Source organism: Hylobates moloch, unplaced genomic scaffold (genome assembly GCF_009828535.3).
Source record: "Hylobates moloch isolate HMO894 unplaced genomic scaffold, HMol_V3 SCAFFOLD_10, whole genome shotgun sequence".
Lineage (NCBI taxonomy): Eukaryota > Metazoa > Chordata > Mammalia > Primates > Hylobatidae > Hylobates > Hylobates moloch.
The window spans coordinates 12,341,816-12,360,425 of record NW_026652285.1 but is presented as its reverse complement, the minus strand read 5'-3'; the positions used below and the strand labels follow the sequence as shown (position 1 = coordinate 12,360,425).

The following is an 18,610-nucleotide window of genomic DNA, read 5'->3' as shown; positions in this document are numbered from 1 at the left end:
CTCACAAGTAGCTAGGATTACAGGCACAGGCCATCATGACCAACAAAAAGAAATTTTTTATATTGATTGCATGATGAAATATTTTGAATATATTGAGTTAAATAGAATATATTTTCTCATTTGTTTATTTGTGTTGTTTTCTTTTTAATGTGGCTATTAGAAAATTTACAATTATATGGGTCACATTTGTGACCTCCATTGTATTTCTATTGGGCAATGCTGTGCTAGACTCACCAGAATGTATGCGTATTTTTATTTTTTAGACCCATGTATACAGTGCCCCTGTATACATGTGTATTTCTACGGCAGTTAACTGAATACTCTTTTAAGAGGGAGAAGATCCTCAAAAATCTGGATTTTAGGCTTGGCACATTAAAGCCTGAAACAGCTACTAAATTTGATGGCATACTAATAATAAAAAGCAATTATTTATTAAGTTCTGGTAATTTTACAAGGTGTTAATCACAATGCTAAAATTAAAAATCACTGGGAGAATTTATGCTCTTAGCTTCTAGTCCACTAAGGTGTCCATGTCAATTTTAGATGACAGCAAGAAACTGTCTTTTTTTTGCCACAATTGCTTTTTCAAAGAAAAAAATTAAGTTTCCTGTAGTCCCTATAATCTTCACTTATCTCTCTTTCACACTTGGAAAGCTGATGGCTTCTTTTTGACCGGAATTATTCTTCTAGCCAGGCAATCACACCATCTGTAAGTCTAAGAATGTCCCATCCTTTACCTTATATCCAATCCTCATCCACAAATTATGCTTTCTGTTTTTTTTTTTTTTGTGATGGAGTTTTGCTCTTGTTGCCCAGGCTGGAATGCAATGGTGTGATCTCAGCTCACTGCAACCACCAACTACCAGGTCAAGTGATTCTCCTGCCTCAGCCTCCCGAGTAGCTGGGATTATTATAGGCACCCACCATCACGTCCAGCTAATTTTTTGTATTTTTAGTAGAGATGGGGTTTCACCCTATTGGTCAGGCTGATGTCAAACTCCTGATCTCAGGTGATCCACCCACTTTGCCCTCCAAAGTGCTGGGATTACAGGCGTGAGCCACCATACCCGGCCTATGCTCCTTCTTTTAATATAAACCCAATTAATGCCAGATATTCTTCAAACAACCCCCAAAAGAACTGCTATTTTTTTTTTTTTGAGATGGAGTCTTGCTCTGTTGCCCAGGTTGGAGTGCAGTGGCCCGATCTCAGCTCACTGCAAGCTCCGCCTCCTGGGTTCATGCCATTCTCCTGCCTCAGCCTCCACAGTAGCTGGGACTACAGGCGCCCACCACCACACTCGACTAATTTTTTTGTATTTTTAGTAGAGACGCCTCGGCCTCCCAAAGTGCTGGGATTACAGGTGTGAGCCACCGTGCCCAGCCAAGAATTGCTATTTTTAAGATGACTGAGAACACAAATGGGAGTGTTGATGAAGACTAATGAAAAATGTTTGGGTATTTTGGTACTTAAATGCAAAACTGTGTGGGAAGAAAAAAATCTTAAAACAGGGCATTTATATTCAAATTCAAAACATTTTATCCCAATAAATAAGCTAAAAAGCACATCTTTAAAAAGATGTTATGACACATAAAAATTATATGAACTTCAGCCAGGCATGGTGGCTCACACCTGTAATCTTGGGAGGCCGAGGCGGGCAGATTACGAGGTCAGGAGATCAAGACCATCCTGGCTAACATGGTGAAACCCCATCTCTACTAAAAAAAAAAAAAAGAAAAAAAAATTAGCCGGGTGTGGTGGCACACGCCTGTAGTCCCAGCTACTCAGGAGGCTGAGGCAGGAGAATTGTTTGAACCTGGGACGTGGAGGTTGCATTAAGCTGAGATGGTGCCACTGCACTACAGCATGGGCAACAGAGCGAGACTCCATCTCAAAAAAAAAAAAAAAAAAAAAATTAAATGAACTTCAAATTTCAGTATCCATAAATGAAGCTTTACAGGAACACAACCCTGTTTATTCATTTACGTATTATTTATGGCTGCTCTGGTGCTCCAAGGGCAGAGATGAATAGTTATAACAGAAACCATACGGTTTACAAAACCCAAAACATTTACTATCTGGCCTTTCACACAGTTTGCCAACTCAATATAGAGAGTAATCGGCATCCATATGGATTTCTAAAAAAGGCCTTTCACGAACATCTCAACAAATAAGAGTATAAGGCAAGATTGCAGATCCCTTCCTCAACCTGATCTTTCCCCCACTGAAACCAGATCAGCATCATTTTGACCAACTATGTACTGGACTTCTGCATATGATTTCGTATTAAGGGGTATTCAAGGAAAATAAAAAAACTTAGTTTATAAGTCAGTATCTAGGCCACAAAATATATGAAGTATGTTGCAAGGGTACTTAATTGGACCCCAGGGTTGGTTAAGGTACTCCTTCCCTGCTTTGTCAGGAGCATCATTCAAAGTCCTTTCAACCCTCTAGTTACAAGATGAGTCACAAATGAAAATACATTTAAAAAAAAAATTTTTTTTTTTTTTGAGACGGAGTCTTGCTCTGTCGCCCAGGCTGGAGTGCAGCAGCACGATCTCGGCTCAATGCAAGCTCCGCTTCCCGGGTTCACGCCATTCTCCTGCCTCAGCCTCCTGAGTAGCTGGGACTACGACTACAGGCGCCTGCCACCACGTCCGGCTAATTTTTTGTATTTTTAGTAGAGAAGGGGTTTCACTGTGTTAGCCAGGATGGTCTTGATCTCCTGACCTCGTGATCCGCCCGCCTCGGCCTCCCAAAGTGCTGGGATTACAGGCATGGGTCACCATGCCCGGCCAGTGAAAATATATTTATAATGACTTCCCTACCTATTCCCTATCTTCTTCCTCCATTCTTAGACACAGTGATAGTTTAATAATCGATTAGGATGTTAACTTTAATTTCCTTATGAAGAAAGCTAAAGCTATGATGTACTATAAAACATATAGCATTTCAAGGCAGCCAATTATCCAAAACATATTAACTGGTAAATTAAATATACCTGTTGGTGATCTTGTTTGGGATAGGAGGGAGGCTATTACTAGGTAGAGAGTAAGCACCATGTCACTTTACATTGTCCATTTATATCCACATGATGGCAGACTGCTCTTTGACAATGAAGAAGCATAGAATTTATTTGTTTTACTTTGGTAAACTGACTTTGGCTATCAATCAACAGACTTAATGTCTAAGTCTTATAACATTTTTCAAATAAGTTTAAAATTTAGTTTTTCCAAAAAATCAAAGCACTGTACACTAAAAATAGAGAAATACAAGGCAGTGAAATCAAATCCTGGCTCACTTGAAGAAATAAGTCTGTGGGCAACTGGTTGTTTCTCAGGTCACCTCGGGATAGATGGTCCCTAAGGTGCAAAAGAATGAAATGGTGCTGATATATGACTTGTAAGTTTCAGTAACGGGCCACTGACCATTTCAATTCCCAAGGAACATAAATACCTTTTAGCCCGTGTATTTACACACAAATATGCAACCTGCAAAATTCTTCTGAGGACAGATGTCAACTACTTTTTCTTTTTTTTTTTTTTTACAGTCAAAGTAGTAAACTTTGCAGATATATCTAAAACCAATTTTAAAACCAGCTTCATAACATACGCTGTAAGTAAATAAATACCAAAACCTGATAACACTAGCATGAAGAAAAGCTGAATTAAAAAGACATTCCTTTACACAACTTAGTCAAGACAAAATACACATTACTATGTGATGATACACTAATTATTCCAATAATTATTTACTTAAGAGGGACAAAACAGTTTTGTTACATTAAATATTTCTCTTATTTGCCATCCCCACCTTTCTACTCCATTACTGCCTAATACTTTCCCTTCCCAAGGAGATTCGAGATTAAGAAATAGCCTCTGCCCTTCAATCTAGAATTAACTTACCTTTTATTTTTACATACAAACACTGGATTTCCCAGAGACGTCTTTTAAAGGAGTTAAGATTCTAACTCTGGCAGGAAAGTCAAGTGATTTAATCACAACCATAGTTGTTTCTCTACTGGTGTTTAACATGTACCACATAAACTACTAACATAGCCAATTCTAAGGTCATTTATGTGAGATCTTAAGACTGAAAATACACTTTTACTTTCTGCCTTTTTCTCCAATATATAATCCCTTTTTTAAGTCTCTTAACTAAATTAGATGCTGGAATTGATCCAGCCAAGTAACACCTAAAAAAAAAAAAAAAAGAGGAAGAAGAAGAAATGTAGGCATCTTTATCTACATACTTACCTTGATCCTGTCATAGGACCTCTTCCATCCTTGTCATATCCCCCACGCCCTCTACCTCCTCCCTGTGACCCGCCATATCCTCTATTATCTTCTCCATACCTACTCACATCACGACGGTCATCTACAAAAAAGAAAATATTACACACAAATAACCACTCTCATTTCTAAAGCTTCAAATAACAATGTTAAATGGCTCTTTAGGCCACACATATCCTTACAGAAAATGGCACAGGTGCACACAACTCAAATGCAAGTCATCATAAAATCATCTGGAATTACATGTTTTTGAGAATTCTATCTGTGTCAAATCCCATTCTGCTAAAGTGACATGGCAAAACAGTAATGTGGAACAGTATGAGTTAAAATACAATCTTAGCTACAAGAACCTTAGTAACTTAGATGAAAAGCACGACCCCAATCTTTTTTTTTTTTTGAGACAGAGTCTCGCTCTGTAGCCCAGGCTGGAGTGCAGTGACGCGATCTCGGCTCACTGCAAGCTCTGCCTCCTGGGTTCACGCCATTCTCCTGCCTCAGCCTCCCGAGTAGGTGGGACTACAGGCACCCGCCACCATGCCCGGCTGATTTTTTTTTTTTTTTTTTGTATTTTTAGTAGAGACAGGGTTTCACCATGTTAGCCAGGATGGTCTCAATCTCCTGACCTCGTGATCTGCCCACCTCGGCCTCCCAAAGTGCTGGGATTACAGGCGTGAGCCACCGCACCCAGCCCCCCAATCCTGAAAGTTACTACTTTCTTCACTTCAGAAACATTTAAATGTAAATCGAGCATGGACAAGGAATAACTGAATCTTCAAACTGAGAGAAGATATTTAGTGAATGTGCTTCCACTTTTACCCATTTACTTATTCATTCAATTATTCAACAAGCACTTACTATTTACTATTCAATTATTCAACAAGCACTTACTTACAATTATTCGACTGAGCACTTACTATGAACCAAACCATGTACTAGGCCTTAAAGGTACATAAATAAGTACCCCAAATCAAGTACAACACCAACACCAAAAGAACTGGTACCAGCAGTATTGTCAAAGGATCAGAGTTCACTGAGACAAAAAGGAAATTCACGTCATCAGCCATCAAAAGTCATGACCATTTGAGGGTCTCCGAGTTCAGAAGTAGAAATCTGATAAACTAGTTTTGATTATCATGAGAGGGAACATATCTTCAAGGTTACCCTAAATTTTTACAAACAGGTGAAATCCTCTGTGGTTCTTTTAATCAGAAATTCATACAAATAATTCTGTGAGGGGGAAAAATAATAATAGAGGTCAGTAAATCTTACCTTGTGTGTGGTGGCTGTAATTATCCCTTTGTGAATGATAGGACTGCTGGTTTTGATTATAGGAATCATGCTGCTGATCATAATTTGACTGCTCATCATATGAGCCTTGATGTTGATCATAGCCTGACTGCTGGTCATATGAATCTTGTTGACCATAGTCTGGCTGGTCATAGGAAGGTGCTCTTCCACCTTGGCTAAATAGAAATGGAGAACTTAAGAGACTTCATAGGAAGATTACATTTGCTGTAGCAAGTTGACTGAAACTGATGTTAAGAGTCCTGACCAGTTAGACATTAACCATATTTATGACTACCTTCTCATGGTAATTAGTTATCTGCAGCCTCCTGGAATTCCCTGCGAAAGACAATTCTGCCAACGCTGAAGAGGTGCCACATTATGAAAAAAAAAATGTATCTTTGAAAACTGCAGTAAAGCAAAAAATTACTATGGTTTTTTACTATCTCCTTGAACTTTTTTTTTTTTTTTTTTGAGACAGAGTTTCACTCTTGTTGCCCAGGCTGCTGCAGTGCAATGGCACGATAGTGGCTCACCGCAACCTCCACCTCCCGGGTTCAAGCAATTCTCCTGCCTCAGCCTCCCGACTAGCTGGGATTACAGGCATGTGCCACCATGCCTGGCTAATTTTGTATTTTTAGTAGAGACGGGGTTTCTCCATGTTGGTCAGGCTGGTCTCTAACTCCTGACCTCACGTGATCCACCCGTCTCGGTCTCCCAAAGTGCTGGGATTACAGGCGTGACCCACCGAGCCTGACCTATCTCCTTGAATTAAAAAAAAAAAGTAAAAGATGCTACAAAGTACAGTAATATGTCTGACTCTTTAATAAACATGCCACAAGAGCTGAGTCCTTTTAATAGTTACAATGAAAGGCTCTATATCACTTAATTTTAACAAGTGTCATCTCTTAAAATATTTTTAGATCTTTTCTCTTAGAATTATCTTTAGAACCTACAGTACAGTCTTCTAAACATCTTCAGTGATAGTACGTTTTAAAAAAGAGTAAAGGAACTTGCTTTGTAACGCAATTTTTTTATCTGAAAAAAAACTCTATCGGGTAATGAGACTGCTTATTCTAGCAATTCGAAAGGAAAATTCTAAGTATCTTCAGAACAATATTACTGTATTAATTACATGCTCTCAGGGTGGGAATGTTAAAAGGCAACATTTAATTGGATTTGAGTTCCAGTAGGTTTACTTATTATAAAAATGGGCTGGGGGGGGGCAGAAAAGATCTCATAACTTAATAGTTACATTTTATTCTTCACCAGAGGATCAGAACAATCTAATAAAAGATCAGTATGTTCCCTAACTCCCTATCGAAAGCACAACACAACCGCAGTCCAAACCCTAGCACTTTAAAATGGTTGTCAAATCAAACTTAACATTTCTTTTCAGACTATATTTATAGGTCATGCTTCCAAAAATACATCATTTATAAAAGGACTCTCCTTAAACTTAAAACTAACCAACAAGGCTTGAAGAGTTATTTCTCTTAATGTAGTATGCCTTCTGGGTATTATTCCCTACATTTGTACTGTACTTTCTACTTTTCAAAACACTCTCACATCTATAAGGGTGATAATTTGACCTCACAAATCTTTCCTCAATGCTTTTATTTAATTTTCACTTAGAATAAATGTCTTCACTGCAGAGAGAAAACACTAGAGACCTCAGTTTTTAGCCATATCACTTGATAGGCCAAATAATTTCTTTACCTCTGTAATATGGGAATTACTGACACTATTTCATAGTGGTATCTGAAGATCAATTACATTAGAGAATGCAAAAGCATTTCACAGAATGTAAAGCATAATTTTTAAAAAGTAACTTGCTATTATTAAGTAAATAGCATAAAATTAATTATCAGCTCTTTAAATCTGAAAGGTAAAAAAACTTTATAAAACCTGAAATTTATCAGTAAATATTCACCTACATTTATCAACAAATAAAACACATTTTAGGGTATCCGATATATGTGTAAGTTTTGACCCTTTTAAAAAATATTTTTGTCCCTGAAAAGGTAATATATTCAAATGGTTCAAAACTAAAATGGAAATTTAAAAATAGATATTGAGAAGTCTCATTCTAAAGGCAGGTTTTTATTTAATCTCAGGGACAAAGCAGAGGTCCAAAATTTTCTAACATTTTTAAGGACATCAATTTATAGCTAAACAATGATTTCACAAATGCATCATAGGAATCAAATGACAATGCTATTTCCACATTCTCCATAATATACAGTTGTAAAATCCACGCTCCATTAAAATTTCCTTTAAAAAAAAAAAAAAAGTTTAAAGCTAGGGTTTTGTTGGTTAAATCTGTTTAATATCAGTGTTATTTCCACCGCCCAAAACAATCTCAGTACTTTACTATTTCCTTACCTTCCTGATGATTCCACGTTTTGCTGCTGTCCCTGGTTATTATATGGTTGCTGGCCATATGAGCTCTGCTTTTGATTCTCATAACCACCATAGGACTGTGAATAACCTAAAGATTAGATGAGTATATCATTTAGTGAAGGCTCTGATTTTTCAATCTCTGAAACAACAAATTTAACAAACTAGTCCAACCTGACTGACTTTGTCCATAACTGGAGTAACCGCTGTAGTTCTGTCCATAAGAGGAATCAGTCGTTTGCCCATAGCCAGAATAGCTCTGAAATTTAGGTAAATACTCAAGTTTCATCACCTACTTAAAATAAAAATAACTACTTATGAAGAATACAATTTATATTTCAACCTACTTGTGATGCTTGTCCATAGCCTTGGCTGCCTTGATTTCCATAGGAATAACTGCAAAAGAAAAATTTAATACTTGAAAGAAATGTGTAAAAATTTAAAAGTTTAAATGAAGACCTTGCCTTCATTTTCAACTTTCAACTCAAATACAAGCTTCTTTGCTGAGAAATCATCAATCTCCCTGTCTCTAGAGCCTAAATTGAAAGGTGATGACCAAAGACCGTTAAAGAAATACATGAAGTCACTCCCAGATCTCCCGAATGTCAAATACCCAAAGTTTTGTTTTGACAATCTCGCAGAAATAAACAAAACTTGGTAAGAGTTAGAAAATTCCAAGAGAATTATGCTTGGGTGTGGGGGGAATAAAAACTACATAGCAAGACTTATAATAAATATCTGAAGCACAAAAATGATGACTACACAAAAAATGAACACCTTACTCACTTTAATCACATCTTGAAGATTAATTTTTTCCTACCATTTGCCTTAGTTAAATGGCTTTAACTTCCTAAAAGATGCACAGGGAGGCACTAGAAGTCCAGTTTAAAAGCCTCAATAATTAGAGGCATGTTTATCCACAGAGTACAGTCATTGAATGAAATTATACAGTATCCTCAGTGTTGTAGCAGGGCCTGGCACATAGCTCAATAAATATTTGTTGACTAAATAAATGAACCCTCCTGGGATTTGAATTTTAATTTTATAGTATATAAGCTCTAACGAGTCAGAAACAAACTTTCTGAATCTATACTATGACTTTCTAATATCCAAAGAAAACTAAAACATTTGCAAAATTTTTTTTTATCATTTTAAAGGTATCAAGTACTAACAAGATTCCTTAACTTTTGAAAATATATTTCACCAAATAAACATTTTGCTAGATACCTACTAGGAAGTTAGCACTATCTTACAAGATCAAAAAAGTCAAATCAGTTTTGTTTTTCAGGAAGCTTAAAATTTGATAAGATATCTGAGGTGCTATTCTGAATATCTTACACTGAGCTGCAAAACATTTATAAGTTGAAGGCTGTATTTTTGCATATATACATTCACAAAAAAATAGAACTTTCTTTTTATTGTGAGCACGGTAAGCACACTAAAAAAACGCTTAATATTTTTTATGGTATTTAAAAAAATGTGCTCTGAAAAAACACATTAGCATATTATATACCATCATAAAATGCTTTTTCTAAAAAAACTGTTGAGTTCAATTGCTTAAAAAAATGTTTTGTTTTGTTTTGAGACAGGGTCTCGCTCTGTCACCCAGGCTGGAGTGCAGTGGCATGGTCGTAACTCACTATAACAACCTTGAACTCTTGGGCTCAAGTGATCCTCCCACCTCAGCCTCCCAAGTGTCTAGGACTACAGATACACACCACCATGTCTGGATAATTAAAAAAAATTTTTTTTAGAGACAAGGTCTCACTATATTACCGAAGCTGGTTTCTAATTCCTGGCCTCAAGCAATCCTTCCATCTTGGCCTCCCAAAGTACTGGGACAGTGTCTGGCATTAAATTTCTTTAATAATTGTTTCTTCTAAGAGATTTCCTAAATAAAACATAAACTTTACAATACCAAGGAGATTTGTTTTAATCTCTAGGAGGTATATTCACTGATGCAAACATTTAAGAAAACGAAGAGGTCGGGTGCGGTGGCTCACGCCTGTAATCCCAGCACTTTGGGAGGCCGAGGCGGGCAGATCACGAGGTCAGGAGATCGAGACCATCCTGGCTAACATGGTGAAATGCCATCCCTACTAAAAATACAAAAAATTAGCCGGGCGTGTTGGCGGGTGCCTATAGTCCCGGCTACTCGAGAGGCTGAGGGCAGAGAATGGCGTGAACCCGGTAGGCAGAGCTTGCAGTGACCCGAGATCGCGCCACTGCACTCCAGCAAGAGTGAGACTCAGTCTCAAAAAAAAAAGAAAAGGAAGAAGCCCAGTACAGTGGCACATGTCTGTAGTGGAGATTACAGTTACTCGGGAGACTGAAGCAGGAGGATTGCTTAAGCCCAGGAATTTAAGGCTGTAGTACACTATGATTTGCCTATGAACAGCCACTGCACTCCAGCCTGAGCAACACAGCAAGACTCTGTCTCAAAACACAAAGAAAAATAGGGAATAAATGTCTTACAGCACCTATTTACACTGACTCTCTTCACTCTGTGACAAGCTAATATTTAACTTATGACATCCAGCATCAAGTCTCAAGAGAAGAACTTGACAAAATTCACCTCAGTTCTACCCTTTCATATTATCAAAATGTATGTATACTTTACCTTTGCTGCTCACCCCCAGACTGACCGTAACTTCCAGAATCTAGAACACATAAAAAGAATTTTAAATCTTATTTAAAATTACGCTTCCTTCAAAGGCTGACTTTAGCTCATATAGAAGAAATGTGGTAAGAAAATGTAAAGAACTGCAGAAAGAAAAACTCCCTCAAGTTAAACACTATGAAACAAGAAATTTGTACAAATAGTATTTATTTTACAATAACCACATATTTGCAAACTACTATTCTACATGGGTGCTGAGGGTCACAAGAACCCAGTGAACAAATGTAAATCAGTGAAAATCCATTCTTTAAACAGACTCAAGCGCTTAAGCAATATTATTATATACAAAAAGACATCTGTTAAAACTAATCAGGTCCAAAAAGGGGAAAGACATGCACTATGACATCCCCAGAATTACATCTACTTGTACATCCTTACCACCCCAAGATATACATCATTCCTCTGTATTGGACTGCTTTGGCTGTCAGCACCAACAAAAATATTTCCAAAGACTTGCTAAAAAACAAAAAAAAAGCAGCTAAGTTAGTTGCTCTATTCTGATTTTACCAAGCTTTCAGGGATTCAGCCAATTGGCACAGCAAGTCAGCAATACCTGCTTGTAGCTTCAATTTAGCAATTAAAAAAACTACCAAGGGACCGGGAATGGTGGCTCACACAATCCCAGCACTTTGGGAGGCTGAGGCAGAAGGATGGCTTGAGATCAGCCCGGCCAACATGGCGAAACCCCATCTCTACAAAAAATACAAAAATTAGCTGGGCATGGTGGCATGTGCCTGTAATCCCAGCTACTCGAGAGGCTGAGGTGGATCACCTGATCCAGGGGCGGTCAAGGCTGCAGTGAGCTGTGATTGTGCCACTGCACTCAAGCCTGGATGACTGAATGACACTTCTCAAAAAAAAAAAAAAAAAAAAGTGGGGGTGGTAACATATAAAAAATAAATAAAGAATTTGAACTATGAGCTTTTCTCAATACTTTAAAATGTCAATCATATCAAAAATTACTGAAGAGGTTCTATTTATCTATCCTTTAGGCTTTACTCAGAGTCAAATGAATGACCTAAGTATGTGATGCATAAGAGCAGTTTTTACGAAAACACTTTTGCAACTGCAAAAAATGGCTCTAAGTCGCAAACTGTTGACCATCAGGCCCAACCTCACTCAATTTGAAACAAAAATCACTGTTGTCAAATCGTTCTAAAACCCACCAAAACCTAATGAATTTTTTCTTTCTTCTTTTTAAGAGATGAACTCTTCCTGTCACCCATGCTGGAGTGCAGTGGCACCATCACAGCTCACTCCTAGACTTGGGTCATTCTCCTGCCTCAGCCTCCCGCGTAGCTGGGACTACTGGTGTGCAGCACCACGCCCAGCTATTTTTAATTTTTAGAGATAGGGTCTCAGTAACTTTCTCTTTTAAAAATTTAATTATACAATATGTCCCTGTAACAAACTTTTTCATCCAATTTATATAACGCTACAATATGAAAATATTGCCACCGAATATAAGTGGGTGATACCAAATTTGCCACTTTTCTGCAGTAAAGCTCTCCAATTAGACCGAACAAGATTTTGTTTAATGCTTAATTTTAAGAATAGTAAATAAAGGCCAGGTGTAGTGGCTCATCCCTGTAATCCCAGCATTTTGGGTGGCCAAGACAGGAGTACTGCTTGAGCCCAGGAGGTCGAGGCTGCAGTGAGACATGATTGCACCACTGCACTCCAGCTTTAGCGACAGAACGAGACTCTGTCTCAAGAGAAAAAAAAGAATATTAAATGAAATCTTGACACAAACTACTACTTCTATGAATATGGAGGGCATAAAACTAGCTGAAAAAGAAAAAATTACACATCACTGCCAGGCCCATGAGAAGATAGCTAGAGTTGTAGCTAACAACCAAATAAGAAAAATCGGAAAAGAACACACAATCTAATTAGACCATTCATTAAGAGATTAGATGCCTCTATGAAATGACAGGAAATCAGATTTTCCCAAATCAAAGGATGAAAAGGGTTATGAGGGGGAAAACAATGAGTAAAACAAGATATTTATGGATGCATGAAGCTTTAGGTTAAACTATATCCTGAAGCATGGATGTAGGTTCTCCCAGTGACAAAGTATATAATCGCAGCGCATTTTCTTTAGATTCAGGCAAAATTTTAGTAGGGTATAGCACATAGGTCCTGTAACCCTATCTCAAATCTAACAGTAAGGCCCTTAATCTTAACCCAGTCATTTCAGCCCTCTGAAATTATAAATTAACTTCTTTAGCTGGCTAGCTTAAAAACTCCAAGATGATATAGAAATAAGCATACTGACTAGTAAATCTGGCTCTTAGTATAAATCCTTGAGTGATAAAGTGCAGATGTTTTATATTCATCAGAGGAAATGAGTTTATAGATCCTAAACAACTGTTCATTGTGATTATTTGACACTTGTGCTTTGTGTCTGGACCTACGGATTTAAATTTAAAGTGCTTTTGAATTTCCAAGTGTATATAGTTTTGATTCTCTTTGTGTTTTTTCCTAATATTCCACTGCAGCCAGAAAAGTTATTTTATTATTCTTGGTATTTGCTCGGATTTCCTGTTTTGCTTTTCCCCCTTGGCACATGTCCCCTGTGTGCCTGAAAATAATTATGTATTTTCTAGATTTCAAGTGAATTCTATCAGTCTATAACATTATGCTCATTAGTTGTATCACTCATATTTTACTAATGTTTGGTCTAGTCTTACTAATGTTTGGTCATATTCTTACTGTTTGCCTGATCTATTAATTACACAAAGAGGTATTTTTTTTAACTTCCCATATAACTATACACTTGTCAAATTCTTGTAATTGTCATTTAGGTTATATATATATACACACACACTTTTTTTTTTTTTTTTTTGAGACAGAGTCTCGCTCTATCACCCAGGATGGAGTGCAGTGACACGATTTTGACTTACTGCAATCTCTGTTCCCAGGTTCAAACAACTCTCTCGCCTCAGCCTCCTGAGTGGCTGAGATTACAGGTGCCCGCCACTTCGCCCGGCTAGTTTTTGTATTTTTAATAGAGATGGAGTTTCACCATGTTGACCAGGCTAGTCTCAAACTCATGACCTCAGGTGAACCGCCCGCCTCGGCCTCCCAAAGTGCTGGGATTACAGGCAGTAAGCCACCAAGCCTGGCCTCTTTTCTATATTTATTATTAGGCACATAAAAGTATAGGCCTATGTTCCTGGTGAATTTCCTTTTAACATTATGTCTGAACTTTATTTTGGCTAGCAACATAACTTGAAAAAAAAAAAAATCAGCTGGGTGCGGTAGCTCACGCTTGTAATCCCAGCACTTTGGGAGGCTGAGGTGGGCGGATCACGAGGTCAGGAGATCGAGACCATCCTGGCTAACATGGTGAAATCCCATCTCTACTAAAAATACAAAAAATTAGCCGGACGTGGTGGTGGGCACCTGTAGTTCCAGCTACTCGGGAGGCTGAAGCAGGAGAATGGCGTGAACCCGGGAGGCGGAGCTTGCAGTGAGCCGAGACTGCACCACTGCACTCCAGCCTGGGCAACAGAGCGAGACTCCATCTCAAAGAAAAAAATCACCTTTTGGTTGGTGTTTGCAAATTGCTTGAGCTGAGGAGTTCAAGACCAGCCTGGGCAACACAGAAAGCCCCTATCTCTACAAAAAATTTTAAAAATTAGCCGGGTAAGGCAGTGTGCACCTGTTGTCAGTCCCAGCTACTCTTAAAAAAAAAAAAAACAAAACAGAAAAAAGAAAATTCAAGGTCAATGGTTACTTTCTCTCTAAACTCTTAAGGATCATTTCATTATTTTCCAGCTTCTTAAAATATTTAATTAGTCTGTTATCAATCATACCACTGCTTCCTATTTTCTCTAGTAGGTTATTGGTATTTTATAACCTGCATTTTTACATCAATGTATCTAGGTATGAATTTGTTTCATGTTTAAATCGTGTTCAATTCAAAATGTTCATTTACTTTGGAAATCAACTATTGACTCTTCCTCCATTTTCTCCTTCTCAACCTCTTATTAGATGTATGACAGGAGTTCTTAATCTATTTCCCATGTTTCTTAATCTTTTTTTTGGGGGGGGGGGGGGGGGGACAGGGTCTCGCTCTGTTGCCAAAGCTGGAGTGCTGCAGCACAATCACAGCTCACTGTAGCCTCGACTTCCTGGGCTCAAGCAATCCTCCCACTTCAACCTTCCGAGTAGCTGGGATTACACATCCATACCGCCACATTCAGCTGATCTTTTTTGTATTTTTTGTAGAGATGGGAGTTTCATCATGTTGCTCAGGCTGTTTTCAAACTCTCTACCCACCTCAGCCTCTCAAAGTGCTGGTATTATAGGCATGAGCCACCATGCCTGAAATCTTTCATTTTCACATCTTAACCCCCTGAATTGAATGCTGGAAGATCACATCTACCTTCCACATCTGAAAGATAAATCACATCCATCATATCTGTAATTCTTTCTTCTGCTAGGTCTGCTATTCCAAATAATTCACTTTTCCTAATTAATTCTAAACGTTTTACTTGATTCTTTTTCAAATCTATGTGGCTTGTTCTATTAACATCTGGATCTTTTTTTTTTTTTTTTGAGACAGTCTTGCTCTGTCGCCCAGGCTGGAGTACAGTGGCTCAATCTCGGCTCACTGCAACCTCTGCCTCCCAGCTTCAACCAATTCTGGTGCCTCAGCCTCACAAGGATCTGGGATTACAGGTTGCCGCCACCTCGCCTGGCAATTTTTATATTTTTAGTAGAGACGGGGTTTCGCCATGTTCGCTAGGCTGGTCTCGAACTCCTGACCTCAGGTGATCCACCTGCTTCAGGATCCCAAAAGACTGGGATTACAGGCATGAGCCACCGCGCCCAGCCAACCTTGATCTTAGGGTTGATTCCTTCCTTTAGGTTTATTTTAACAATTTTAAACATAAAAATATTCTCTCAGATAATCTGTTAGAGGCTCTAATCCTATTTGTCATTGACTCTCATTTCGGTGAAATGTTTCCTAAAGCTCTGCAATTTACTATGAACACATCTTTTGCAAGGCTTGCTATATCTGAAATTCCTTGTGATCTAAACCGTGAAATTTCCTCCAAAAATGTTTTTCAGGTTTTTTGTTTTTGAGATGGAGTTTCTCGTTGCCCAGGCTGGAGGGCAATGGCGCAATCTCGGCTCACCACAATCTCCGCCTCCCAGGTTCAAGCGATTCTCCTGCCTCAGCCATCTGAGTAGCTGAGATTACAGGCATGCGCCACCCCAACCCGACCAATTTTGTATTTTTAGTAGAGATGGGGTTTCTCCAGGTTGGTCAGGCTCATCTCGAACTCCCGACCTTAGGTGATCCACCCGCCTCGGCCTCCCAAAGTGCTGGGATTACAGGCGTAAGCCACCACGCCCAGCCGTTTTTCATGTTTTTAACAGAAACACCAAGGGTATTACCAGCCCAGTAACCATTTTTACGTTAATTTGTCTTAAAGTTTCCTAGAGCCTAAATGTCCATGCTACCTTGTCATCTCTTATGTTGGTACTATGGTTTTTTCCAGTTCATTCCTTCACAGAACGTACAGTCCTTTAACTCCGTAACACATAAGTCTAGAATTTATGTTAAGAGTCTCAGTTCTCATTACCTGGCGTTAATGGTCCGTACGTTTTATCTCTGGTCCCTACACAGTTACTTGAGCAATAAAACCCAGGTCTCTAAAAAAGGTGTATGCCTTCCTCTCCAGGGTAGCTGGCAAGTTAGCTCTTTGCCTACCATGCTGGCTCCTACTTCATTTTTGGCACTGGGGGTTTGTCCTTTCTTAGTTTTTGCATTTTTTTAAATCTTTGTAAATAGATTTTCAAGTTAATCGTGGTCTGCTACACTGCCAGAATAAGAAGTTATCTTGACTTTGTAATTTTTATGTGTGTAACCGATCTGAATTCGTAAGGTGTTAGCTAATTCACATTTGTAAACAGTAACTGAATGTTAGACTCTGACTTATAATTTCTACAATTTTGATTTATTGATTACTTAAGTGCTTATATTTTATTAGGTTTTTTGGAGTGGTTGAGTCAATTTGATATATTAAATTTACATGTGTAGTCTGGAATGTTTAAAGGACTTAACTAAAATTATTAATGGCATTAGTTGTTTTGGGGGATTTTAATAAACATTCATCAAAGAACAAGTCAAAGGCATTATTTTTATACAAAGTCAAAGGTATTATTTTTATACACTTATTACAAAACATATAAATAGTATACCAAGCCTAAAAATATAGTCTAGCTTTAATTAATTGAATGTTAATTTAAAAACAAACATCTAATAAGTAGTCCTTTTCACACACCGAAAAACCAATTTCGTATTTAAAAAAAAAACTCGAACTACAAAATAACAAGTATCTGGTGTCTTAGTAACTTGAAGATCAATACTAATGATTAAGCCAGCTTATATGCTTATATGATACACGAAAAAGCCTGTATTTTACAAATAGCAAACCACTATAACTTTCCACAGAAGCCATTGTTTTATATCAATAATTATGTTAAAGATCAAGACAGGCTAAAAGTTTTTAATGAGGACCGAAACCATTAAAACTTGGTAAATTTCTCCACGAGGGTAGAATTTTAATTTCTGTTTAAACCACGGGTAGATGATACACTCTTGTGAGGGTGTGCTATAAGCACTTCTAAGGAGCTTTACCAGACTTCATCCCAAATTATGTACCTAGAAAAAGATGTACCAATGTCTACTTTGGAATAAGAAATAATTCCTTGTTTGAACAAGGATTAAGTAGAAACTGAAAGAAGTGCAGTTTATAGCCTCTTACATGAAGTAGATGGGCACCCCTAAAAAACAAATCAATATCCTGGCTCCTTAAATATCAACATTGATCTAAGTAATGTATAGCATGCTCCTGTCCAAACGTTCCCGCTAATCTGTAGTCTTCTCAGATCAATGCTTCATTTTAGTCACACATTTCTATCCTGCAAGACTGGGTACCTGGGTTTTCTGTCTGGTTTTACAACACTAGGCAGGTTTGGCCTTACTCAACATATAAGACTGCAAAATGCCTGTTTCACCTCAACCATACGGTTTCAGGAAATGTTCTATATTTCCAGGAGAAAAGTGGTATCTAACTCTCATGATGGTTTCTAGCAAGTGGATAGACACCTGGGTCTTTGCGGGCCCGTGATGCAGCCTAACAATAGAGGACCTTGTGTGAACAGGTAGGTCTGCTAAATCAAGAGGACATCCATGTTCTAGACTTTTTATTCTGGTTTAGCAGGATCCAAACTGGTTGTCCTGAAGAGACTAATGCCTCTCTTTCTCTTCCACACAATAGGTGGCCTTTGCCAAGTTAACTGCTTTGTGGGGGGAAAAAAGATTGCCTTTCCTTTGGTCTGCATGTTTTAAGGTAAATGCCACATACACCTACAGGAGCTTATCAATAACAGACAAGGCTCACTTTCAAACTCTTTCAGGAGATAAACTGGAGGGGAAGACGAATGGCAGGAGAGTGAAGAGGAAGCTGAATTACTATGCAAACACCCCCAACTCAAATCCAGGTGGTTACTGCAGAGTGAATAACGATAAGTACGATTTCGTGTAAGGCAACGTCCTTTGAAAGGGCTCCCAGAGCGTCAAGGCCCCCACCTGATGAATGGGTGAGTGAGGCAGGCCCAGCTCCACTTCGAGGATGGGAAAACTGAGGTACGAGGCGGCGAGATGACTGGCCCGAGGCCTCGCTGAAAGATCCGAGGCGGAGCGGAGAACCAGAAGCACCGCTTCTCTCAGGCTGATGCTCTAATCTCGGCTCCCCCCGCCCCTACGCTGGCGTAGACGGCCTCCGCCCCCCGACTCACACACACCCTCCCCCAGGAACGGCAAGTCTCCTCGGGTTCCAAGGACAGGGTCATAAGACAAGAGGCCCGAGGCGCTCCCGCCGTGATTTGCAGCCGGAGAGCCGTTGGGAGCGTGCGTGCCTCCAGTTCAACATG

At 38.6% G+C, this 18,610-nt stretch overlaps 1 protein-coding gene across 2 annotated transcripts in view; it reads right to left on the bottom strand.

Moving 5' to 3' along the window:
* TAF15 (TATA-box binding protein associated factor 15) overlaps nucleotides 1-18,610 on the bottom strand; it is a 38,116-nt gene that overhangs the window by 19,188 nt on the left and 318 nt on the right. The window contains exons 2-7 of one of the 2 annotated variants that reach the window (XM_032163006.2): nucleotides 10,595-10,634; nucleotides 8,322-8,370; nucleotides 8,149-8,233; nucleotides 7,960-8,065; nucleotides 5,560-5,753; nucleotides 4,255-4,375 (exon numbers count right to left, since the gene is read on the bottom strand). In XM_032163006.2, coding sequence (XP_032018897.1) covers nucleotides 4,255-4,375; nucleotides 5,560-5,753; nucleotides 7,960-8,065; nucleotides 8,149-8,233; nucleotides 8,322-8,370; nucleotides 10,595-10,634 — 595 coding nt within the window. The remainder of the gene's footprint in view (nucleotides 1-4,254; nucleotides 4,376-5,559; nucleotides 5,754-7,959; nucleotides 8,066-8,148; nucleotides 8,234-8,321; nucleotides 8,371-10,594; nucleotides 10,635-18,610) is intronic. The other variant, XM_032163007.2, reaches the window with a different exon arrangement.